The sequence below is a fragment of the Siphateles boraxobius genome, unplaced genomic scaffold (genome assembly GCF_051911475.1).
Source record: "Siphateles boraxobius isolate OS27281-9 unplaced genomic scaffold, OSU_SipBor_1 41, whole genome shotgun sequence".
Taxonomy (NCBI): domain Eukaryota; kingdom Metazoa; phylum Chordata; class Actinopteri; order Cypriniformes; family Leuciscidae; genus Siphateles; species Siphateles boraxobius.
The window spans coordinates 42,925,070-42,952,500 of NW_027509042.1; the positions used below are offsets into that span (position 1 = coordinate 42,925,070).

Sequence of the window (27,431 nt, forward strand, 5' to 3'; positions counted from 1 at the left end):
ACCTCATATTCCTGTGAGAAGCGTAGGCCGTCGTTGGCTTTCAGCCGCTCGATGTGGTCAGCCAAAGCACAGACTGAAACTGAAGGGTGTTCCCGCATTCCTGCAGGGAAAAAGAAAGGATGAACTAATAGCATGGATTTCTATTGGCTTGCTTTGTTTTGCTTGGCTGAACTGTGGGGAGCAAACACACTTTGGTTCATACAGTTTTTAGGCATTTGGAAGATGAGCAAACGGGCAAACATGGAAACAACCCAAAGCATGAGAGAAATATAAGGCAAAGGAGAAGGCTTGTAGCACCATGCCATGTGCTAAGGCTAGCGGCAGTGACGTAAGCAGTGAACGGACATGCTCATTGGCTGACATATGAACTACATCCGGGTCAATAGCAAGGTGGCGTAAGCTGTCCTGTACAATCAAAATGGCATGTAAATGACAACCGGTTATTCACACAGAAGGACTACAACCTGAGCACACATTAAAAACACTGAGTGTTTTCCCGTGTTTGGGACGGACGGCCTGTTGAGACGCTTTAACTAAGAGCAGCCAGTTGTGGAGGAGGGGGCGTGACTTTGGACTTGATGGACAGGTGGGAGGAGCATTTAAAATGAAGGAAGTGAAAGTTCACACAGGAATGAAAGAGCAAAACTAACTTGAAGTGCTGGTGCAGCTGAAGGCACTGGAACCTGCAGAAAGAAGATGAGGAGGGACTGTGATAAATGCCACTGACAGAAGAGAGAAGAAGAGACGAGAGGAAGAGGATAGGAGACGAGCAGAAGACATGAAATGGCTTCCCCTACATATTTCAGTGTGCAGATTTAGTGTAAATAATATAGGGTGAGGCATTTTGATTGGGTTATAAAAAGCTGGCTGGGAAAACACTGGTTAATATTATTTTTTCCCATCCCATGCAATTTGGTTTTCAAAAGCTTTTTTTTAAATAAAATGTAAATCCTACATAAGATATTTCTGAAGTAAGTACACTACTATTCAAACGTTTTTAATGGTTTTGTAGCTCACTAAGGCTACATATATTTGATAAAAAAAGCTAGTTTAAGTCCTACTTTTTTTATTTTTCTGATCGGGTTGCAGGTCTGATACTGGTGTAGTGCAATCTGGTGTTCCTCAAGGTTCAGTCTTCGGCCCTATACTTTTTAGCATCTACATTTATCCACTTGGTCAACTTTTAAGATCACTTGGTCTCAGTTTTCACTTTTATGCAGATGACACCCAGGTTTATATACACATTCAAAACCTAATGTTACGGTGGCTGTCCTTTCTCTCTCACACTGCAATTTCAAAAAAAATTAAAAAATTTGGGGGTTGATATTTGATGCTAATCTAACGTTTGTTTCCTCATGTTCAGAACACTGTCGAGACATCATTTTTTCATTTAAATATTGTCAGACTACGTCCTATGTTGTCACTCCCAGTGGCTGAAAAGTTAATTAACATCTTTGTATTCTCTCGCATCGATTATTGCAATGCTTTGCTGGCCGGGGTTTCAAAAGCTACCCTTAATAAATTACAGTTGGTTAAAAATTCTGCCACTCGAATCCTGTCTGGAAACATGGATTATATCACTCCAGTATTGTAATCTTTACACTGGCTCCCTGACCGATTTCATGTTGATTTTAAAATACTTATGCTTACTTATAAGGCTTTGCATGGACTGGCACCTCATTATCTCTCTGAGCTTTTAACCCCTTACTAGGGATGGGAATTGAAAACCTGTTCCACTCGAGAACCAGTTCTAAGTTTTATGAACCATCGATATTGTATTCCCTCGACATTAACGAGTCCTCTTATCGAAGCTCCTGCTTCGAGTCCCAGCCATACAGACAGTGAACTCACAACTGTCCCTTTTGTCCTTTATCGGGCCCCATAGAACGCCATCCTACGCATCTGTGTGTCATGATGTCAAAGCAATTTAAGCAAAGGAGGGAATCATGGAGAGGAATAGACGATCTAAATCTTGGCTTTATTTTACTAAATGAGACGAAAATTATGCCGTTTGCAATAACTTCAAGGCTGTTATTTTGTGTAAGGGTGCAAATACAAGCAATACATATATCTACCCATGGTAATAAATTGCAGGAATGCCGTGTTTTTGACCCGCTGCGTACAACTGCCCAAGCTAGCAGCAAACCTCCGTAAAACCCGTAACCTCCGTTGAACAGGGTAATGTAATGTTAAATATCACTGACGTCTTAAAAATAACAGGCATATTCTACGAAAACACTGTATTATGTATAACTATTCCATCCCTGTTTTTATAGAAAATAGTTTACTATAGAATAGTAATTTTTTATTTAATTATTTATTTTTCAGTTTGCTTACTCAAGTGTAAGCTTTAAACCAAATAAAAACACTTGTTTTTTTTGCCGAAAAAGCACATCACTACCTTTTTCCACACAGTGCTATCAGGAATCGATAAGAGAATATTTTAAGAATCGGATCGATAAGCAGAATCGACAGTGGCATTGATGTTGATAAAATCTTATCAATTCCCATCCCTATCCCTTACACACGTGATCTACGCTCTTCGGAAGCTGGCCTTTTAATTGTTCCGCTTACTCGTTTAAAACCCATGGGTGATTGGCCTTTTTCTTCAATTGCTCCAAAACTTTGTAATTCCCTGCCAGCTGAGATTAGGCAAGCTGAATCCCTGAGTGCTTTTAAATCCTCCCTTAAAACATATTTGTTTAGGGTAGCTTTTACATGATTGTTTGTAATTGTCATATTATTACTTTTATTTTGTTGGACTTTTGATAGTATGTTTTTATTTGGTATTTTATTTTCATTAAATTTTTCTGTCATTAACGCATTGTGTGTATTATTGTATGTTTTATCTTGTTTCTATTCTTGGAAAGCGCTTTGAGATGTTACTTTTAAAGGCGCTATAGAAAATAAAGTTTATTATTATTAGATTATTATATCATTATTATAAAAATAAAGTAAAAATAGTAACCTTAAATATTATTATCATTTGAAATTCTATTTGAATATTTAACATTTCATTACTCCAGTCTTCTATGATTCTAATATGCTGATTTGCTGCTCAAGAAACATTATAAATGTTAAAATGTGTTGAAAAAAGTTGTAGCTTAATTTTTTGTGCATACTTTTTCAGGATCCTTTAGATCTTATTAAAACTCTTGGATCAGAAATCAAGGATTTTTTGGATTTCAGCATGTCAACACAACATAATGTTTTAAAGTTACCTTGTGTGTCACACAATTCACTGTTACAGCACAGTCCAAAGTATGAGCGTGGTTTGCACATCAAGCATATCTTATCGAACAGTTTGCCTGAAACGTCAAACATGCAGCTACACAACAAGCACTCTTTATCTGTGAGGTAAGCCATTTTTACATTTTCAAAGTGTCCTAAAGCTGTTTGAAACACAAAGGCTGAACTTTCACAAGTAAATAAACAACAACACTAGTAGCCTGGCTCCTCATTTGAAGATTCGCAAGCAAGGAAAATCAATGTTTATGGCAGGGAAGTGGACATGAATATTTCTCCAGTTTTGCCATGAGAAAGATTGTGCATCAGTCAAGCATGCGCTTACAGCCCAACAATCTGACATAAGAACACGAGTCACTTTGCAACTGAAGCAAAAGCAGATTCTTATTGAAGTCAGCAAAATGTCTGAGCATTCGGAAATTTCCCCTGAGAGAGAGAGAAAGTGAGAGAAAAAAAAAAAACAGAAAGAGACAGTGCAAAATATGGATGGGAGGAAGTGAGAAAGAATCACCCTGCTTAATTTTTCCATCAAGTTCAAAGCTCAGTCTGAACCGAATGAAGGAATATGATCTGATGCTGCTGTGTGTGTGTGTTTGAGATTAGCTGTCAGGTTCTGCTCCTCGTGTGCGAGTGTGTGTGTCCTTCACCTGACAGTGCGGTTCTGTGAATAATGTTTCTTCTTCACACCGCAGCTCCAGCTGAACCTCACATATATAAATCCAGGGAACAGTTCTGTCTCTCTTTCTGAGGTCTACATCCAAACAACCCCAAACTGATTCGTTTTGAAAAGAAAATGTAACTCTGTGAGCATTTTAAAGCATAACAAAAGGTGGATAGTATCTTGATGCTGCTTTCAAGCCTGGCTCTGAGGCAGAATCACATGCATTCTTAAAGGATTTCACAACACAATGTCCATGGTAGTACAGTCAGGACAGAAAAGTATGAATAAAATAGTTCAATACCATTAAAAATTGATTTAAAACTATTTTACCCAATTTTTGTGTGTATTGTATTTCCTAATGCTTTATGGAGCATGTTAGCTTAGAATTTGGAAGAAACTACACTATAATTTTTTAAAACATTTTTACAGAAAAAGACTAAACTGCAAGTTACCTAACCATATAGGCTATTAAAAAACTATTAACTTGCATTATATATGATTTGACAGTAAAATACTGTAAAAAATTATGGGTTTTGCCAATAATTTTTGGTATAATTCACCGTGAAAAACAGCAAAAGGACATTCAAAGAAGTCCCTGCATGACACAGTACATGATTGAATTTTATTTAAATACTTTTGTTTCATTTCATTTTTGTTATCAGTAATGCACAGGGTGTTTCATGTTACATTTTCTGTTATTCACTGAATGCCTGTTGCATTATTTCAGTGTTGTGTGTATATCACCTGAATTATTATTAAAATGTAAAGGTAATCAGTACACTTTAAAGTAGTTACCAAATACTGTATATATATATATATATATATATATATATATATATATATATATATATATATATATATATATATATATATATATATATATATTACTTAAAATATATAGTAGTAAAATGCAGGCTCTAGTTTTTCTTTCTGTAATACTGGAAACATTGTCACTGTTGTTTTACTGTGAATTTCTGGCAACCACATCTACTGTTTTTTCCTATAAATTTAACAGGATATTTAGTGTACATATTATTTGCGAGCCACGTAAAGTATCACATGTGCTTTGTTTTCAAGAATGACCACTCAGTTGGCATGGAAATGGCTCAGAACACACATTTTTGTGTTTGTAAATGTGATGAGCAGTTTGTAACTCTCATTATGAGTGTGGTGACGTACCTTGTGTCTGGTAGTTGAGCCTCCTCATCTCCACCGGGTCAGAGGAATGGGCCAGCAAGTGATCTTTAACTCCAGCTGAGTGCTCATCTTTAGCCGAGGGAGAGGAGCGCTTCCTGTGCAGCCAGGAAATGACATCAAACATGAGTGTATGAACACACAGAGATCAGGTGGCGATGTAAATATGCAAGATGTTTTTCGAGTGTTAGTATCTGTTAGGAGAACATCAGCACTAATCTGAGCTCAATTAAACCCTCCCATTGCATCTCACGAAACGCCGAACACAAACAAGCGTTTATTATCGGATCAAAGAGAGACGCTCGATACCCACCTCTCCTGTTTGCTGCATCCCGCGGAAAGAGATGGAAAAGCAGAGGGGAGAAAAGAGAAAATGTCACAGGAAGAAAACTGCTCAGTGTGTAAGGTGAATTTGTCAGAAATGTGAAAATGCCATTGCTACTAATGAGCTCCGATTCTAGCTGACATTTGCAAAATGAGTTTTCTTTTCACTCAATAGACATATAACTTGAACCCTGGGCATTTGATTCTCTTGTTGTTCAATAAGACCGACTCAATTTTGCTATAATTGAGAAGAGGGGTAACTTTTTATCTGTAACTTAGTTGGGGAGATCAGATTTTGGTAGATGTGCTATTATGACCTTTTCTATTGCGTGGGGGAAAATATCATTTCTGCAGTCTAGTTCAAAAAGTAAATGACTATTATTTAATCATCAAAGTTCAGTGAAAGTATCCAGAAAAAGAGTGTCTCAAGGAAAAACACTGTTAAATTGCTGACTACCACACTGAAATAAGGTTTCTTGAATCTCGATTTTCTACTCTAACAGTGAGTCAGCAATGTCTCTGAGAAAGACCGGCTATTTATACCTGACAGTTCAGTAAACTCACTGTGTTTGCTACGCACTGCGAAAAAGAAAATATGGTCAGTTAAGCAGAATGTAAAACATAGGCTTCTCCATGATCTCAGCGCAGGATGACTGATTGCATTTTCTTGGAAAAGCACCAGGAAAGTAATTGTACTTGTTCCGCACCTCTTGAAGAGCAGGATGGCGATGACGATGATGATGATGAGGACGACGGCCAGCACTGGTCCCATCACCCACAGCATCTCTGGGTCCTCAACGTGACGGGACATCCCACTGTGGAGCTTCACCGTCATGGGATCAGAGTAAGGACTCACCGTGAACATCTTATGATACAGAGAGAAAGAAGGAGAAAGCAAAATAATTAAGTTTAGGCACCGCTACTTATTCTTCATTATGACTATTCTCCACATTTCAGAATAATAGCTATGAAATTACACAAATAAAGTAAGAAAATTATGCATAGATAAAATATTAAATCAGGGATTTCCGTTTTTTTGTTAGCTTAGGGTGCTTCCACATCTATAGTTCGGTTCATTTGGTCCGGACTAAGAGCGAAAAATTATACTTTGAATCATTTTCAGGCGTTTTAGTTCCTTTTCACACCACACTGATTGCTCTGGTCCGAATCAGTTGATGAGATGATGAAACGAACCAAAATGCAGTCACGTGACAACATCCACATCACTCGTTGGCCAGAGGTAACTGCACTTCGATTGGTCAGAATTAACGTGCGGGAAAATTCCAGAGCTCCCGGAAGTTAACAAAGAGGAGGAAAATAGAGTGCCGAAGTTATGATGTCACTTTGTAGGCCAAAACGCGGAGGGAGTTCCCTCGCCCTAAAGTTTATGGGTTTTTTGAATGGGTTTTTGCTAAATCGCCTGAAATAAGGTCTGTGGTCAACAAAACATCTAAATATTTTCAGGTTTTGATCTATGACATAAAACACACCAGTTATAACCTGATTGTGTTTTTTAAACTTTATTGTGTCTGCTTGTGGTTTTTTAAACTTTATATAGGCTTCAATATGTATACATTTTGGATTAACTTGTAAAGATTATCTTGATAGACAAAACGTGTAAGGGTCACAACTCTTTGTTGAACATAAAGTCTTATTTTTTGCGATTTTCCAAAAGTCTATGGGGAAAATGCATAGCTTTTCGATCGAGGGAACCCATGCGCCGCTAACTTCCGAGTTGTCCTACAAAGTGACGTCATAACTTCGGCATTCTATCCGGCAGACAGCTTTTTACTATGGAGAGACGACTGCGTGGGCTGATTGTATCCCTGGTCATGGAGTATTATATAGTTTGTCTACACTACTTTAGGCAAATTTGTATGATGCTCCGCACCTCCTCAAAACTCCACGTTTGTCCGCGAGCTACCATGCTAGTGCAAACTGTCAACCAACAAACATTAGTCATCATCCCATAATGCACAGCGCAGCTGACTACGGCAGCTGGTTTAGTCCAAAAATGCGCAGTTCTTTGGCAGTTGGGTCTGTTCGAGGTCGGATCACGTTGCCACCACAAACGAACCACTTCAGAGTTCGTTTGAAAGCGTACCGAGACTACCTCTTCGAGGAGGTCTCTGTACGCTTGTTTGGTCCGCATTTGGTGCACACCCGAGTGTGATTGCTGCATTCACACATGCCCAAACGAACCGCACCAAGGGAGAAAACGAACTCTAGTGCGATTCAATCGAACTAAAGGAGGCAGGTGTGAAAGCACCCTAAATCTCTTTATTCTAAAATATTCACTTGCACTTGATTTTAATTTATTATTTCAATAATTTAAAAACACATTTGCATATTCATGGTTCTCTGATGACATGCAGGTAAACAAATAAAATGTTTTTTAAAAATCTTTTTTAGTAGGTGTTTTATAATTGTTTTAAGTAAATGTTTTTAATATTTAATTAATTGTTAGCTTTTAACTCATGAATCACAGTTTAAATGAATGCAAACTCAACTTTAATTTAAATTATTTTAACTCAAATCAATTTACTTTAATTTAACTCATCAAATTTATGCATACATATTTTTTTTATAAATAACAGTTTTGTAAAGAAATTCATATATAAAGTATAAATGTCTATATAATTATGTATGCCTATAAAACTAATTTCAAACGTTCAAGCATATGCTTTTAGATCAAAAGATAATATTTAAAATACTACCATTATAATGCATCATACGGGCTTGAAAGACATCAAGCTAAAATATTGTAATAGATTTGGTTTCTGGTGTTGCTGTAATCTATGTCATGTTCTATAAACATGTTAAAGCCTGAATTTGGTGGGTAAAAGTAGGTGTTTTTCAACTTTAGGAGCGGAGAGGTGCGTCAACACTGTCATCTATACAGTGGTGTATTCTACAGTACACCTGGGCCTTAATGTGGTGTTTACTGACGTTTAGTGATCACATAAAAACTGAAAAACTATTGAAGGGTGTATGAGTGAAGCAGGAGGAAAGCCTTCAACTCTTCAAAATAGCACAGAAGTCAGTCTCCTTCCACAAACACAGGCAAATAATCGCCTTAGTAACACCTTTTAGACATCACAGCAGGGCGCGCCAGAAAGAGGGATGGTAACAGGAAGATAGAGAGAGAGCGAGAGAAAGGGGAGGGGAGGTTGAGGGGAGGGGAGGTTACGCATCATCAAGCAAATCCCATCAGTGCGACACCTTCTGCATTCCCTCCGGAAGCAACACCAGGAACCACAGAAGAACACATTTACAGCCGCACAGAATCAACACAGACTCAGAGGAGTTTGAGCACTTACAGCAAACCGACACCCAAACATGAAAATTGTGTCATCATTTACAGGTTTGGAACAACACGCCGCAAAAAAATTATTTTTATCTTGTTTTCAATTACAATTTTTTTTTAAAGTCGGCATGAAATGGAAGTTGCGCTAATCTTTTCTTCCCTATTGTGATGTATATCTGAGTGAAACAGCTTCTCAAAGAAGAGAAATTGTAGGGCAGGACTTGATGTTGTGATTGGATGGTTAGATGGTTGTGGTTTGCAATTGGTAAATTTCATATGATTGACAAGGTGCCCCGCCCACTAAGAAAAATACTCTCGTTTTCCCTTTTTTCCTCACTGACAGATGTTTTCTTGATTTAAGCATGAACTCAAATAATATATATATATATATATATATTTTTTTTTAATAAGGCTTAATTATTTTAAGTCATTTTGCTTTTCAAGCAAATGTATCTTTATTTAAGAATGTCTAAATATTTGTAATGGAAGACAAGTCAACACTAGCCTGACTACGTCAGACTTCGTACTTCCGCTCAATTTCATTTGGCTTCTGTACTTAGTCTGAGACATCGACATGTCTCTCAGTTTTCCTCCGGCCTGAAAACAGCCGGCCAATCAACGAACAGAGGGCGTGCTGAGAGTCGTGACGTAGACGCTAAGCGCCGAGTTTAAGATTGGGGAAATCGAAAACGACCGCGGATATGGATACCCGGGACGCAATTCGCATTGTTTGAGGAGAATATTCCTGGCATTTCCAAACTGAAGGCCGAACAAGAAGAATGTTTGGTAAACATTTTGAATGGAGGTGATGTCGTGGCCCTACTCCCGACAGGTTTTGGTAAAAGTTTAATGCATCAAATATTACCGATCGTCAGCGAGAAACTGGGGAGGCCAAAGGCCGGCAAGGCGATAGTTGTGATTGTGTCCCCCTTGGTTGCACTCATGGAGGATCAGGTTAAGGAGGCAGCAAAGCTCGGCCAGCCATGTTCACTCCGGTATTTCGCTCGATGGTTTCGCTTTCGCATCATACATGTGTTTACAGTGGATGTTCGATGTGGCTGAGCTAGTGAATAACACACGTCATAACCAAACATTATGTGATTGGCTTACGGGTAACCAATGATTTTATACTTCAGACAAGATAAAGAAAACACTTTTCAATGATGCCAATCCAGACTCTGTCTATGAAGCAAAGCGAAGTAGCAGAGTTTGGTGTTACCAGGCTAAGTCAAAACTACTGAGTAATAAAATCATTTTATGCAGTGCAATTGCTTCATTTTTGAACGACTATCCCTTTAACATTCACTCACAATCTGAGATGAACCAGGTGAGTTTTATCTAAATATAAATGCCTCCACTGATCTTTGATAGTTGTAGAATTTTCTATTTTTTAGCTACAGACCAATCTAAGCACAGATATAAAGATCTCTTCTGAAACTCTAGGATGCATATGTGAGATTCTCCATTTAATGGAAGAAATTCAACTGATTTAAAAAAAAAATTTCTTGTCAAAGCAGACAAAATTATGAAAAATGATTGGCTAATGATTGACACCAATGAACACAAACTGAACTGTTTTTTATCGTGTCAAATTAAATATAGCATCCACACGCATAATGCAGACTTCATATTTTAAACAGCAGTTAAATATTCACAGACATTAATCCATATCATGATTTTAATAAGTGTACAGCCCAACTCTTTATTTATTAATGCAAAATTTGCCAGATTCTGAGACATTCTGTGTTATTGCGTTAAATTCCGCTTTAATGACTGAATTCCACAATTCCACATTTCTCGCATCGCAAAAACCACAGGGCCGTAGATCTCCTGGGCTACTATCATCATCATCATCATCATCATCATCATCATCATCATCATCATCACCTCTGTCTCTCTTCTGAGCGCTTGCGTGACAGCGGAGGAAGAGAGCGTCTTAAAGCCCGGTGGGAATCTGTCAGTGGGAAACTTTCACAGTCATCAATTTAATCGGCACTACCTCAGACGGAAGCACATCCCACAGCGTGAGTAATGCTTCTCTGACTGACTCCAACCACTATTTACTGATGCATATTCATGTGTGTGTGTTTTCATTTCTTTTTCACCTCTCCTCCATCTCTTCATCTGTAACGCTCAGGTCTCTCCACCATTAATGATACCATCTCTCTCTCTCTCTCTCTTCTGTCGTCACACTCTCTGCCGCAGTCCTTCATGTGATGTCTCTTTCTCCTTCCTTTCTTTCATCTCCTCCTCCTCTAATCTGTTTTCCTTTAAGTGCTGCGGTAGTTTTGCAGTCGACCTCTTTCATCCAATTTCACACTCGCTAGTCTGTTTGTCAGCCCACCACTGACTGTCCTTTCACAAGATCCTCTCCTCTTTTTTTTCTTCTCTCCTCCTTGTTTTGCCTCTCCTCTCATTCTTAACTGCTAGTTGTCATTCTTGACATAATGACTGTGTTTATGCAAGTGGCCACAGGGCTCACGTGTGTGTTTGTGTGTGTATGTGTACAGGTTTGGCTATACTTATACAGTGAAATATAATAACAACCGACTACCGACTGTCCTCACTAGTTAAAAAAGGCTTATAAATCAACCAAAGCATGTTTTTATTTAAATCTAGTGTTTTGCACAGTTTTACACTATAGGTTCTGTAGGTTTAAAGGCCCAGTTACACCACGGATGAAAGCTATGAAGATAACAATAAAGATATAGTTCTAAAAATCATTCTCAATATTAAAGAATAGCAGAGTTCACAGCACAGCTATAACAATAACGATATAGAGAGACAATATCGTTGGAATCACTTTGAGAACAATTTCAGCTGATGAACAATTAAAACATTGAGAGCCAATCAGAATCAATCCGGCTGTAATGAGCTTGAGCATTTAAAGTGACAGTCAAGCATGTGCTTATAATAAACCGAATGTTTATAGTTATCTTTATAGTTATTATTCTTAGTGTGAATGGGCCTTAAGGGTTGGAGTTGGGCTAGGCAATAGAAAATAGCATTAACCTAATTTAAAATCAATGGAAGTCTATGCAATGTCCTCACTAATTTAGTGAAACAAACACGGTGCGTGTGTGTGTGTGTGTGTGTGTGTGTGTGTGTGTGTGTGTGTGTGACTCACTGAGTCCCGGTCTTTCAGTGCCGCCAGTATAAACGTGCGGTACTGCTGCTGTCCAGGTAGAGGTTTGTTAAAGAAGCCATTGTAAGTTTTCTCGTCTCCTAACACAAAGGTTTCTGGAAGATGCTCCATCTTGGCAGCGATGTAAGGCTGCAGGAAGTCCTGAGTTTGTCTCCTCCTCCTCTTCCTCACATCTGAGTCTCCATTACTCCCCAAAAGCTGGTAAGTCACAGAGAACACATCAGTAAAATGACAAACAATGACAATGCATTTGGGGAAAAAAGCTTCCATTAATTAAAACACTGATGTGAATGTTCATATATCTTCATTTACAAGTTTTAGGGGTAGATGATGTTAAAAAAATTTTTTTAACAAAAATAATCTCTTTAAAAAAAATCAAGGCATGTTTCCCACACAGATTCTACCCAAATGAACACAAGTAAGAATGATACTAAAATAAAAAATAAATAAAAAAAGATTAAATTAAAAGCACTAAATAAAAATCATGTCAATGTCACTTTGTAGCTTAATTTTTAAATAATTGCAATATAATTGCAAGTATATACAGGTCCTTCTCAAAAAATTAGCATATTGTGATAAAGTTCATTATTTTCCATAATGTAATGATAAAAATTAAACTTTCATATATTTTAGATTCATTGCACACCAACTGAAATATTTCAGGTCTTTTATTGTTTTAATACTGAGGATTTTGGCATACAGCTCATGAAAACCCAAAATTCCTATCTCAAAAAATTAGCATATCATGAAAAGGGTCTCTAAACGGGCAATTAACAGGCGTGTGCAGGAAATGGGCTACAGGTGCCGCATTCCGCAGGTCAAGCCACTTTTGAACCAGAAACAGCGGCAGAAGCGCCTGACCTGGGCTACAGAGAAGCAGGACTGGACTTCAGGCATTTTGGCATTTCCTTCTCCCCAGTCTTCCTCCAGACTCTGGCACCTTGATTTCCGAATGACATGCAAAATTTGCTTTCATCCGAAAAAAGTACTTTGGACCACTGAGCAACAGTCCAGTGCTGCTTCTCTGTAGCCCAGGTCAGGCGCTTCTGCCGCTGTTTCTGGTTCAAAAGTGGCTTGACCTGGGGAATGCAGCACCTGTAGCCCATTTCCTGCACACGCCTGTGCACGGTGGCTCTGGATGTTTCTACTCCAGACTCAGTCCACTGCTTCCGCAGGTCCTCCAAGGTCTGGAATCGGTCCTTCTCATCAATCTTCCTCAGGGTCTGGTCACCTCTTCTCGTTGTGCAGCGTTTTTTGCCACACTTTTTCCTTCCCACAGACTTCCCACTGAGGTGCCTTGATACAGCACTCTGGGAACAGCCTATTTGTTCAGAAATTTCTTTCTGTGTCTTACCCTCTTGCTTGAGGGTGTCAATGATGGCCTTCTGGACAGCAGTCAGGTCGGCAGTCTTACCCATGATTGCGGTTTTGAGTAATGAAACAGGCTGGGAGTTTTTAAAAGCCTCAGGAATCTTTTGCAGGTGTTTAGAGTTAATTAGTTGATTCAGATGATTAGGTTAATAGCTCGTTTAGAGACCCTTTTCATGATATGCTAATTATTTGAGATAGGAATTTTGGGTTTTCATGAGCTGTATGCCAAAATCATCAGTATTAAAACAATAAAAGACCTGAAATATTTCAGGGGGTGTGCAATGAATCTAAAATATATGAAAGTTTAATTTTTATCATTGCATTATGGAAAATAATGAACTTTATCACAATATGCTAATTTTTTTAGAAGGACCTGTATATATATACACACACGCATGTAAACCAGAGTTCAAATGTTTCAGCAAGGATGCATTCATTTAATCAAAAGTGACAGACATTTATAATATTTCAAATAAATGCTGTTCTTTTGAATTTTCTATACATCAAATATTACCGAAAAGCAGCACAACTGTTTTCAACATTGATAATAATCAGAAATGTTGCTTCAAATCATCATATTAGAATAATTTCTGAAGGATCATGTGACACTGAAGACTGGAGTAATGATGCTGAAAATTCAGCTTTGGTCACAGGAATAAGTTACACTTTACTATATATTCAAATAGAGACCAGTTATTTTAAATCATAATACTATTTCACAATATCACTGTATTATTGATCAAAGAAATGCAGCCCTGGTGAGCAGAAGAGTTTTTTCTAAAATATGAAAAAATCTTACCAACCCCAAACTTTTATATATATATATATATACTGGCCAGCACTACTTTAGGTCTGTTCTGATTGGCACTTTCAGTCCATAAAACAGCTGGACTTTGACCCAGAGGTCAGAGGTCGAATATCAGCCTCAGGTGCTTCAGTCAGAGGCATCATTAATTCAACATAACATACACAGTCTCCAAGAGCTTCATCTGTCTCTTTATAGACCACTTCCTCCGTTTCTCCATCCATCACTCTTTCTCTCTTTTCCTTTCTCACCACTAACATAATAAGCAACAGACCACTGCTTCTTTAGTTTAGTAAAGCACATTTGGTCGAGACTGAATCAAATCCAAGGCCACAGGATTGCAGCTGAACAAATGAGCTCTAGCGGCAGAGAGAATGAGGACTGCAGCGGGACAGCGGGAATAATATCAGCACGGTGATAAACACCAGCACAACACGGGATACAATAATACACCTCTCATTTGACTCGACAACGCTCATAAATAAGGGGCAACTCAGGGGAGAATGGCTCCGAGAAAACGGCCTGTTTCAAAACACTGGTGTGTTTGATATTCAGTAGGCAGCACCTGAAAAGTTTTGCCTGTTTTGCAGACGATAGTTTATTGAGTGCAAGCAAACTCATGAGAAAGCAGAACCGTGTTGGAGCCCGAAAGCTCAGTAGTAATAATAAAAAAAGCAAAAAATGCCAAGAAAAGCTTTTTAAGAGCCAACAAAGTGCCTGTGTGTCTCAACAGCTGCTGCAGAGAAACTGAGAAGGTAAAAAGAGGCGAAAAATAACAAGTGGAACAACAAATACTAACAAACTGAACATATAAAAGACATAATAAGGTTTGAGAACCCCTTGCAGAATCGGTGAAAATGTGAATCATTTAAACAAAATAAGAGGGATCATACAAAATGCGTGTTATTTTTTATTTAGTATTGTCCTGAATAAGATATTTTACATAAAAGATGTTTGCATATAGTCCATAAGACAAAAAAAAATAAAAAATTGCTGAATTGATAAAAATGACCCTGTTCAAAAGTTTATGAACCGTTGATTCTTAATACTTAATACTGGATGATCCACGGCAGTTTTTTGGTTTTGTGATTCTGCAAAGGGTTAACAATATTTCAAGCAGCACTGTACTGTATATCGCAGGCCTCATGCATGACTGAGAGATAAATAAGGTCATTTGTATGTGATCATCACAAACACACACTCACCTCATCCAGATCCATATCCTCTGGGTTTTCCCAGCGACGTAGAGTTGAAGTAGTTACTGGTACCACCGCTATATAAAACCACCTGAGAGGAAAACATATACAAACGTGTCATTATAGTAAAAATGTCCTATCTATCTATCTATCAATCAGGTTGAGTGTGTTTGTGAGTGTGATGAAACATGGAAATTAGACCACTGATTGCATTTCTGAAGTATTTTGTGACGGCCGTGCAGCCCGTGGCTCATTCAGTGACTGAAACAAACACTTGAATCCTATGATTAACAGCGGAGTAATTCCCACACTCTCATGCCAGGACTGAGCAAGAGCATTGTTTGATATGTGTGATGTCTATAATGTCTGTTGTAACTGCCTCAAACAATCTCGCTTTGGCTTTGATGAGGAAATATGTCTGGTAATTTCTAATGAAAGGATTTGGGAGCTGTCTTTGGTCAGAACCGATCCCGCGGGCAGCGTGGGTATTTTCAGCGTTCAGCCAGCTCTGACTGCACTGCATTACGGCAAATCTGGCTCGCTGCAGGGAACTAAACCCATGTGAGATGACTCCTCTGAGCTGGGATGGGAAGTGCCTTAGTCTCACTAAAGCACAACGGTCCAATATTTGCTCAAAGAGGAACAGGATTATTGTATATGTGACTGAGACTCCAGCAAACATCTCCTTGAGAGCCAACATGCATCATCTTTGGGTTGTTTTAGTCCCCCTGTGGTAAAAATCCAGCTTTTATTGTTGTTTATATGTCTATGTGGTGTTTTTAATATGCTTTAAGACAAGCCATGTGCTAATTCATAAGTCAACACCACTGCTGAGTATTTACTCCTTTAAACTGCAGTGAACCAAAGACAGTCTCAAAAACACGGTTTGAAATCGCTGGTGTTTCTGAACTACAAACTATCTTATAACCAATCAGATCAACGAGTGGATCTCTGAGCTGCTGTGAGTGAGTGGAGGCGGGGCGCATTTGTATATTCATGGTCCATGTATACTAAATGAGGCTATTTTAAGGCATGACGATTTTTTTTCAAGGAAAGAACGTTTAAATATAACATTTCGGTGCTCAAAGATGAGTTTTAAGGGCTAAAATGATTGACTAAAGGGGGATTTAAGATAAACATTGAGGAATTAAAGCACTGATGCTGTGCTCGAGTCCTGTAGACTGCAGGCAGATGAACAGTAAAGATAATGCTCGCTTTTACTTTGGTGTGAAATGTCAGTCAATGCAAAAGTTAACATCACTTTTTTATTATTATTTTTTGTTTGTTTATTGTCAAATCACTTAATGTAGCTCATATGTGATGCACGGCGTGTAAGAACTATCTCGGCTTTTACTGATCATTAGTTAGCGATGCATTTTTTAACAGGGGGCATAATTTTGAAATGTGAAATCAAATGCTGCTTTCCATAGTAACCCATTTATTCCCACTGGGGGAAAATAAAAGACATTTACACAACAGTTTGATATTTTTATAAAGTAAAGCATGTTATATTTGCAAACGAAATGAAGCGAAAACAAATCTGCCAACTAAGGGAAAAAAATAAGCTAAAAAACTGCTGTGGATACAAACAAACTCAATGACGAGATGAAATAGAAACCTGGGGAATCACTAATCTCGACCACAGCAGAATTTATTTAGCAGATTTAATCACAGGTAAAATACATATCAATCATCATCACCGCAATGCAATGAGTCATGTTGATAATAGCGCTAGAGAAAAATAAACACTATATGTGCTGAAACTTGAAGTGGTCGGAGTGCAGAGTTGTAATGCATTTCAGTGCTTTTCTACATCTCATATTTATGTATGTATTCATAGCCTAGCAATGTCAGATATTGTATTGAAATACCTCACTCAGACATGTTTTGAATGAAAAATAAAAAATGAAAACATGTTTTCCCCATTCTACATGACTACACAATAATAATAATAATAATAATAACTGTTATTCAAAAATTACTATATTTTATTAATATTGACATTACAAAAACAAATCAATATTACTCCCAAGATTTCATTTTTTTTGGTCAATATAGCAGACCCCTTACAACACTATCATGACCACAGACGTGTTGATGGCTGCACAAGATTCAATGATGATTTTATTATTTATTACATTTCTCTGACTGTTTCTGTTTCTGACAAGTAATTTGCTGAGGTCAAAGTCACCAGACAGTGTTGTTGTTTAGGGTTAAGCGTTTTCTGTTGTGTTTGCGGCCTCTAAGTTAATAACTAATGATCTTGGCAATGGAAGTGAATCAATCAAAACTAACTTTAGCTGGACAATAACTTTATTCTAGAGCTGCTGTAAAGCCAAAACAATCTCTGTTACTTTAATTTTCTATCATCACTGTAAAGCTGCTTTGAAACAATCTACTGTATATCGTTAAATGCGCTATATAAATGAAGGTGACTTGACTGACCCGACGAGGGCGCTGTTGTGCACTTTGGGCAGTGTGATGGTGAGTTTGCCGCCCTCCTCTGGGTCTTGTTTCTGGTGGGCCGGTTTGCTGGTGAACAGGTCCGGGGCGGTGCGTATGGAGACCTGCTGCTGTAGACCACCGGCGCTGTTCCCTCGGCTCATCAACACGAACGAGTAATCGGTGTCCGGCTGCAAACGCGTGATCAACTTTCTCTTCAGGTCGCCCTGAACCTCAACGCTCTGCTGGTTATACAGGATCTGGCACAGGGGGAGCACAGGTTAACTCCATCACTCAATGAGACTCATTTTACACTGCATTTTCTACTTCACAACTGTGGAATGACAGGGAAAAGGCACCTTGAAAGGCACTTGGGACTTGTAGGTTTCCGGCACCTCCCATGTGAGCAGGACAGAGGTCTTCATCACAGCTTTCACACCAAAGTTTTTAGTGAACTCTGTAGAGGAGGTGAGAATAAAAGAGTTACTGCATGACATAGACTCCTCACCCCATCTCTTTTCAGACCGGCTCAGTGATTGGCAGAGGAAACGCATCACTGCACTGATTAACATGCAGTTTGAGACCGATAACGCCTTCATCTCAAACCCACACATCAAAAATCAAAGCCGACTATCTGCTCTCTGCATGTGGGTTATGCTATAGGGAAGCTGAGGAGTCAGAGCGCAGAGAAATGAAAGAGACGCCATCTCAGCAGACATATTTAAAGGGATAGATCATCAAAAAATAATATCCTGTTATTTTTTCATCACCCTTGACGTTCCAAATACGCCCGTTACAATCATGATTTTTTGTGATGACGATTATTTGCACAAATATTTGCGATGAATTATTTAATTGTCTTTTTTTTTAAATTGTTTAATTAATTGTTTATTTTTGCTCATGTCACTTACAATGTAAGCCATATATTATAATTTTTTTATTTAATTGGTAAACAACTAAATAGGTCCATATGTTTTTCTTATAATATAATATAATAATAATAAAAAGTGAAACTCTAAGAATCAAGAATGTTTGGCATGACGCAAATATTAAATAACAATAAAATTGAAGAGTTTTTCGACCATTACTTTAATCCTTGATTGCCATTTGTTTACCTGCTTAAATAAATCTCAAATAATTGTGATTAGATCAAATAAACACAATCTTAAAAATTAATCAATAAATCACGATAGGCCTAGTTGCAAACCTGTATAACTATATTCTGTGAAGCACAAAAGGAAATAAAAATGGATGTTGTTGAGCTCCAAAAATAACACAAAGGTAGTCCATATGTTCCATGGAAGAAAGAAAATCGTACAAGTTTGGGAACGACATAAGGGTGAAGTAACCCTTTAATGTTTCTAGCATAAGATGAGCCGTATGTGAAGTTTTACAGCGACTGCAATTCAAAAGTCATACGTCTCCAACCATCTGCTCTGTGTGAGAGTTTATCAATGAACGTGTGTATGAGACAAACCGACAAACAGAGAAATGGCTGAAACGTGATCTTTTTGCAAAACAAAGAACCTAATATGACAATCACAAAACACTTTACTTCCATAACGCGACGCATTTTCAACAGACACTGAGTACTGAGTGGAAAATGTTTTTGGGTGGGAACTGACATCATCCATCAGTTTATGATTGCACTGAATCAAATCTTGTCCGAATTAATTCATGATTTTGTCCTAACAGATGCGACTATCCACAGAATCATGCGACAGGGCATTTTTTCAGCTGCCTAGCTCTATTTTTATCACACAGCACTGAGTATCTCCTCCCACAGTGGAATCTCACTGGACCAAACCATTAGCAAAGAAAAAACACAGATGAAATCTCTATAATGTCTCAGATGCTTTTCCGAACAGCAATGAGATTAAATGGAGATGTTTTTTTTCTTAAATCTCCAACTTCTTTAGATTTTTCTCCTTAGAAAAAAAACTCTTTAGCACGCACTAAAACCATAAAAACACTTTCATTACTTAAAATTAAAAATAAACATTAACTGAAATAAAATAAAATGTATTTAATATTTTTTTTCAGGTAGTATCCAAGGCAAAATTTTTCATTTTCGTTTTAAAGATTAAGACAAAAAAATTATATAACACAAAACACAACAAAATCACTAGAACTTAAATAAAATATATAAATAAAATCTAATTCAAAATATCAACAAAAGCGAAAATAACAAATTCAAAGATTTCAAATTCAAGACAGCAATCTGCAACTTTAAAATTCTCCAAATAAAATTAGGCAGAAACACCTGAGAGACAAAGTTGATTCTTAAATGAAGCATAACTAATCCATCCATTTAATCTCCTGAGATTTGGAAAAGCAGTTTCTAAGCAATAAAGGTTCCCTTTCGAGGGAACTCGAACTGCGTCGATACGACACTTTGGGGAACGCCCTTAGCGTAACGCATCTGAAGTATGAATGAAACTAATCCAATCCTGATTGGTGACGGCATATACGGAAGCTACAGAGGGACGCCGGCACACAACAGAGTCAGCTTTTTGCTCTTCAGCAAGCGCTCTGTGTCAAACTGTCTGTCCTATTTGGTGTTGTTAAAGATTCTGTGTGGGTGCGAGGCTTTCACAGTCAACTCCTGAGGGTGCTGGCTGTGTTCATTGAGAAATATCTCGACGCGCACAGCCGTGCGTTTTGGGTGTTTCAGCCTCGCGCCTGTTGACTTTCTTCTCGAGGGATGAAAGACAAATATATTGCGTATATATATATTGCGTTTGCCGAGGCAGCGTGTAGATTACGAGACCGTATAAATAAATATTAAAACAGTATTGTCTGGTGATTATGGCTGCATTTAATTCTGGAATATTATCTGACTTTAAGAAGTTAGATATTTTAATTCAGCCCACCATTCAGACCGTGTTTCACTTATCCAGTGTTTATGGCTGCATTTAATTCTGAGTAATTCCCCACAGGCTTGCGGCCATGCAGTGTTAGGTCCGCACATCGAAAATCGTTTTCGATTTTTCCCTGCCGGTCCTCCGCTTTAGGGTAAATGAAAATTGCAGGGCGACAGCAGGGCGACAGATAGTTGGATACAATCGCTCTAAAAATACAAAAGTAACGGTGCCATACTGTCAGAAACGATCACTATAGATCCGCAGTCTTTACTCAAAAAAATCCCTTTGAGGACTGTAGTATAATTTGTTAGAACGATTATATGAAATTCTTGTTTATGAAGCTTATTTTTTGTAATACTATAATTATTAGTACAATTAAATAACAGCGTATCTAAAAAGTAACGAGACAACAACAACAACAACTAAAAACAAACCTTTCTGAAATGTCGTTTAGCAGCCGTTCTTGAACAGGTTCTGCTCGATCATCTTCACTAACATTCTCTGGGTCCGATTGGTTATATTGATGCCATTGTTTATAAAACACCAAAGCACAAACTACGGGTAAAGGTACGGGGCGTGACGTTTCCGGAAAACGTGCACTAGGCGGTTAGCGAATCACAACACACTGGGCCAGCTAACCAATCTGAGCCCATTGCGTAGTTTTGAGGGACTGCCTTCATAGAACCCAGAAACCATCAGGAGGGACAGAGCAGTGTAGAATAAAGGTAAAATATATGAAAAATAATTCAATTTTTTAAAAACGAAGCATGAACACATGTTACAGTGCACCCCACAAACACAATCAAGCCTTCGAAAAAATGTGTTTTACCACCCCTTTAAATAAATAACTCACCAGGCATGGAGGTAGACATGGTTCTGCTCTGGATGCTGGGGCTTATCGGACCTCCACCTTTCCCCGTGAACGCCCTCACTCTGATGTCATAGGTGGTGTCCGGTTGCAGACCCTGGATGGTCATTTGTGTCTCGGCGGTACCGTTGGTCTGGTTCTGATGGCTGTTGATGTCACGGTACACCACCACGTAACGTACGATTTTGCCGTTCCTCTCGGGCAGAGGCGGGGGGTCCCAGGCCAGTTTGGTGGTGGTGGTGGTCAGGCCCACGACTCTGAGGTTTTGTGGGTAACTGCTGGGCACGTCATCCGGGGTGCTGATCTCTTTGCTGTACTCCTCTCCGTTTCCCGCACGGTTCTTGGCACAGAGCTTGAAAATGTAGGTGGCGCCCTTGTGCAGGCCGGTGACGGTGAAGTGGTCGTCGCTGCGTCTGAAGTCACGGGTGGTGTAGTTCTCCTCCTCTTCACGCTTGTAGCGCAGTCTGTAGCCCATCAGTTCTCCCACCATCTCTTTAGGAGGCTGCCACTGGATCAGAGCTGTGTTCCCGATGGTGGTGCTAATGATCATGGTGGGCTTGCCTGGAACTACCAGTGACAGAGATGCGAAATATCCGTCAGATTATTCGTCATGGTTAATACTAGAGTAAACACAGCTTTATTTCAGTATGGTATTTTGTTGTAGGGCTGCATAAGAAATAAAATAGATATTGCGATATGACAGTGTTTTAGCATCTCAGATTGGTTTTAATTTACTGTGATTTAAGCCACTCTGAGATGCCGAAACCAGTGTTATTTTAGTATCATTGATATAGTATTATAGTATATATTTTTTTATTGTTTTACTTTTAGTTTTTATTAGTTATAGCAATACATGTATTGCCGGCTGATCACCAAAATAAAAGCTTGATGGTTTAACATTGGTTTAGCATATAACATACAATATATATTTTTTTATTTAATTGTTTTTTTCATTAATTTGAGTACGTTTTATAATAATTGTAATATATATTTCTTATTTTGTTTAATATTTTGATTTAAATAATAAGATTAAAATCATTATTTTATATAGGGGTGACCCCGAATAGTCGAAGATTCGATGCATAAGAAATATTTTTAACGTGGTGAATTTTGATTAAATCCAAACACCCCCGTGACAAGATTTAAGTTTCACTCTCGATACGTGACCGAAAGAGGAGCGTTTTGGCGGCAGGGATTTAAATCTTTAAAAATGTCTGGGATAAGAAAATCTAAAGTGTGGATGCACACCATCAGAAAGGATATTTTCCCAGACTGGATTTAGCATCAGGAAAACCATGATCGCACTTCTGCAGGCCAACGTTAACAAGTTGGTTTTCCTCGGGACATTCTAAAACGCTTAACGGGAAAATAGATTTTAAAACGCTTAAAGGGCTTAATGTATAGTACATACCTCATTAAGAAACCATACTATGTGCAGATAAGCAGAAGAATCCAGATTATGAACGCAACGTGTTCCTCCTATAAAAAGTCACGTAAAGCGTTTTCTTTATAATGACGGTTTTCGATGGGAGGAAAATTAAACGCGTTGCATTCATATTCTGGTTTCATCTGCTTTTCTGTAGGCTATACAGTATGCTTTATTAATAAGTTGTGTATAGAATTTGACTGTCTTAGGACATTAAGCTGTTAAACGTTTTTCATGTTAAGCATTTTAGAATGTATTTTATCCGCGCAGACAATTTGAAAAGACTCAAATGAACACAGAGACACAGACAGAGTGAAAGAGATTTTTTTTTCTCTCGATCAGGTAACGTTAGGGTACAAGTGATTTCAAAACATTTCAGCCGGTTCTAATTTGATTTTTGGATGCTGTGAACATGTTTAGATAAACTGTCACTCGAGTTCAGCGTTTATTGTTGTTTCTGCAGTTAAAAAGACAGTTGACAATTCTGGCTATACTTTCGATATTTTAATAATTTCTTTATTTTAATTGTATTTATTGATCACTCAGTGTTATCTAATTTAACTATTTGTGGCTTGTGTTTTGAATATATGTTCCCCTGCACTTTAGGCACTTTGTACACATTTGTTCTCTATCTTGTGACTTTATTTGGACTTATTTCGTTTTGTATTTGTATTTATTAGAAAGGTACATTCTGTTCTAATTTAATTCTGTAAAATAATTGTTGATTATTTTTCGGTACTTAGAGCCTGCTGGTACAGGCAATTTAGCCGATTTAATTTGATGTGAAATGCAAATCCTGTCTGCAGTGTGGCCTTTCTGCAGTTATTTATGTTATTTCTTAGTTTTATTGATCCGAAATGTTTTTCTACATTTTCTTCTATATCTTTGTGTGATGTTCTGTACATCACGGCTTTAAAATGTTAAAGCCCCGCCCCCTCCCTAACCCCACACACACGATTCGACTATTATTCGACTATAGGGAAGACTTGACGATTCTGATTCGACTATGAAATCCTTAATCGGGGACACCCCTAATTTTATATTATATTATAAACAGTGAAAATATGACCTATGAAAACTCAAGTGGAAAGAGATTTATTTGTTTGAGTTATAAAAATGATCGATGATCAATGTACGTTTTTTTCCCAATTTTGCGCAGCCCATTTTTGGTGTAAAGTATGCTCAACCCTAATTCATTTTGTAAGGCACCGCATTGATAAAACCTCTCTTACCCTAGAAAAATAATGATGCGAATGAATCTCCACTTTTATATAATCTACAGTACCTAGTGATAGTGGAGGTCACTGCAAGGTCATCGTGGGCTGGAGGTTAACTTTTTACCTCTGAAAATACTAAATGCAATTAATAATCTGCGACTGTAATAAAACACACACTCACCCGCCCCAGTCGTTGTCACCACTTTGGCTTTGCTCCGCGCTCCGTCTCCTTTAGTGGTGTACGCCGCCACAGTAACAGAATATGTCGTTTCAGGCAACAGGCCAGTGATGATGGCCTCCTGAGAGAGAGAGAGAGAGTGTGTGTGTGTGTGTGTGTATGTGTGAGAGAGAGAGAGAGAGAGAGAGAGAGAGAGAGAGAGAGAGAGAGAGAGAGTGTGTGCGTGTGTGTGTGTGAGAGAGAGAGAGAGAGAGTGTGTGTGTGTATGTGAGAGAGAGAGAGAGAGAGAGAGAGAGAGAGAGAGAGAGAGAGAGTGTGTGTGTGTGCGTGTGTGTGTGTGTGTGTGAGAGAGAGAGAGAGTGAGAGAGAGAGAGAGAGAGAGAGAGAGAGAGAGAGAGAGAGAGAGAGAGTTAATTGATGGCAAGCAGAGACATTTTGTGTAGTTGGTCCTTTTTCATCGTTCAGCGTGCTGTCAAATTTCTGACATGTCTGTTTAATATTGTTGAAGTGCATTTCAAGGTTTTCATTAAACTTTAAGCATTCAGTCAGGACACGCAGCTTTGTCTCAATTTTGAGTCTACCTGGTCAAGGTGCTTTTCCGTTTCCTATCAGTCACATGTTTTTCCTTGAGTTTTACTTTGTCTGGGGTTTAAAGGATGATATAATCCTGTTTTCTTGAGGTCAATAATTGCAAGATGCTTTCAGAACTGCTCTTTTTGTGTCTTTATTACTCAAGGATAATGGACAAATCCTGATCTTCATACCTTACTCGTGCTTCATGAAAAGTGAACGTTTCAAATATTTTCAGCTGATTTCATTTAGAATCAATGCAAGATTTTTGAAGCACAAAAGGCTCTTCTATATTTACTTCGAGTTCATTCACTGCAGCGCTGAAGGAGTCTGTGGAAGTGCCTTTAAAGCCTACATTATTACAGCATGATGAATGTGTGATGCGGTTGGTGCCTAATGTGAATCTGATTTTATTCCCTAAGATTTAGATCATTTTTGGAAGGTCATAATTCTAGTTTTATTCGTTTCACAACCAGTTCTGGCCTGTTTGCCAGCACTACTCTTGTAGATGTAGTTTCCCCTGACAGACTCGAGCTGGTACATTTGAAAAAACAAGCACAGGAAAACCCATCAGTGTTTAAATATTGCCATCTCAAGCAAAACTGGGGGAAACGGATACAGGGATTTTGTTTCCATGAATGTGTGGAGAAGCTGCTTGAGTCTGGAAGAACAGCAGGAGGCCGCGAATCAGCTGCCAAAACGCTTCTAAAGTTTCTTCCTATTGAAGATAGACATGTGGCATTGCAGTCTGCATTACCATTGGAAACTTTAGCATCGCAAAAAAAGAGAGAAAAAAATTGGAACAAGTAAAAGATTTTACATTCTTAGTTGATGTTTGTAGTACAGAAAACCCACCTGTTCAAGCTCACGCATATACAGACGTAATTGACTTTGAAATTGTTAAATGATCTCCCGATTGCTTGTGCATATGCTGTTCATAATGAAAATATGACTCCTTGTAAACAGACCAGCTGAAAAAAGTTCACAAACAGCTCATGTTATCCCCATCCAAACAACAAAAGTCTTTCTCTTACTGCAAACATAATGCATTATTCAAGCCAATATGAATCATTTTTTTAAAAAAATTTTTACATGTAATTCACACTTTTCATAATCCAGATGCATAGAATCACATTCTACCCATTTTCTCTCATGGGAAAATCAAGTTTCTCTTAGAAGTATATCACCATGCAGAAGAAAAATACAGTTGATTTTCACATTGACTTTAATTATCACTTCACAGCTAGCCGTACAATTCCAGACTCTCTCGTGGGAGATCAGAAGAAAATGTGAACATGTGAATCATCTAAAGCTTTTAAATGCTAGTTAAAAGCTGCAGGGTGGCAGGGTCCCTCTCTCTTGCTTTATATTCCTGTTTTGAGTAGTCTGTCTTATCTCTAGCATGTGTTTGGGAGAGTCATTGGGTCCTGAAAAGTGGGAAGACTTCAACATTTCACATTAAGGCATGATTGATAGTCTGCCTGTGGCAACACAGCGTTTACTAGAGCCGTCCACCATTGAGGGAGACGCCGCTTTATCTGTTTAGAGTGATATCACTGTCACGACTCATTAATAAAGAAGAAATGGAAACACAGAGAGATGGAGGGATGGAAAGGGCTGCACAGGGAGACACAGACAGTCCCACATACAGAAGGAGAGGTTTAACAGGGCATAGCTGCACATGACAGTTGAACACGAGCCTCTATAAATATGTAGGGCACAGTAAGAGGGATGCAGGGTGCCAGCGCCGGGTCCCACAGCTTCTCAACAATGCATTTAAAAGGGTTAGTTCACCCAAAGATGAAAAGTCTCTCATCATTTACTCGCTCTCATATCGTTCCAAACCTGTATGACTTCTGTTAATAATCGGAACACAAATGAAGATATTTTTAATGAAATCTGTCCCTCCACTGAAAGTCTATTCACCCTAAACTGTTCATAAAGAGATCGTAAAATTAATCCATATGGATCAAGTGGTTTAGTCTTCTGAAGAGACATGATCGTGTTATACGATGAACATGTAAACATTGGTCAGCGGACGTACATAATATATTATAATTTGACCACAGGAGAACCCATGACAGTTTGAAGCGTCATAGATTGGGGTGAATAGACCTTCGATGGTGGGACAGAAATCTCTCAGATTTCATTAAAAATATCTTAATTAGTGCTCCAAAGATGAATGAAAGTCTTGTGGGTTTTTAAGTAGAATTTTCATTTTTGGGTGAACTATTACTTTAATTAATTCGCCGGTGGTTTGTGATTACTGTACCATGCTTTTTTTGGTGTTGTTTTTTTAGAAATCATTCTGTTGAAAGCACAAAGAGCCATTTCTAGCCTGTGAAATGTTTTAGAGTTGATTATTCTCAATTGATTGATCAAGAGATATAAATCAAGACTTTTTTTCCACAAAGTTTTGTAGTAATAAATGGTAAAGGTAAAACATTCATATCTGTAAAATAGTTTTGCTTTGTGTTGCAGTTTTATTTAGCATATAGTGAGACCAATCATTGGAAGCACTTCCTCATAAATAAACAAAATAAAACTTAATTCAATTTTTTTTTTTTTATCTTTAATAGGGCTGGGTATTGACAAAGATTTCACAGTGTGATTCTAT

The 27,431-nt window shown here is 38.1% G+C and overlaps 1 protein-coding gene across 3 annotated transcripts in view; it reads right to left on the reverse strand.

The window, feature by feature from the left end:
• The window catches only part of ptprfa (protein tyrosine phosphatase receptor type Fa), a 187,268-nt gene that overhangs the window by 28,124 nt on the left and 131,713 nt on the right, over positions 1 to 27,431 (reverse strand). For 2 of the 3 annotated variants that reach the window (XM_077199806.1, XM_077199805.1), the window contains 9 exons: positions 24,248 to 24,365; positions 21,409 to 21,990; positions 18,051 to 18,148; positions 17,695 to 17,951; positions 15,259 to 15,340; positions 11,860 to 12,075; positions 6,133 to 6,290; positions 5,087 to 5,199; positions 3 to 100 (listed from right to left, as the gene is read on the reverse strand). In XM_077199806.1, the coding sequence (XP_077055921.1) occupies positions 3 to 100; positions 5,087 to 5,199; positions 6,133 to 6,290; positions 11,860 to 12,075; positions 15,259 to 15,340; positions 17,695 to 17,951; positions 18,051 to 18,148; positions 21,409 to 21,990; positions 24,248 to 24,365 (1,722 nt within the window). Of the gene's footprint in view, positions 1 to 2; positions 101 to 650; positions 684 to 5,086; positions 5,200 to 6,132; positions 6,291 to 11,859; positions 12,076 to 15,258; positions 15,341 to 17,694; positions 17,952 to 18,050; positions 18,149 to 21,408; positions 21,991 to 24,247; positions 24,366 to 27,431 lie in introns of all 3 variants that reach the window. The other variant, XM_077199807.1, reaches the window with a different exon arrangement.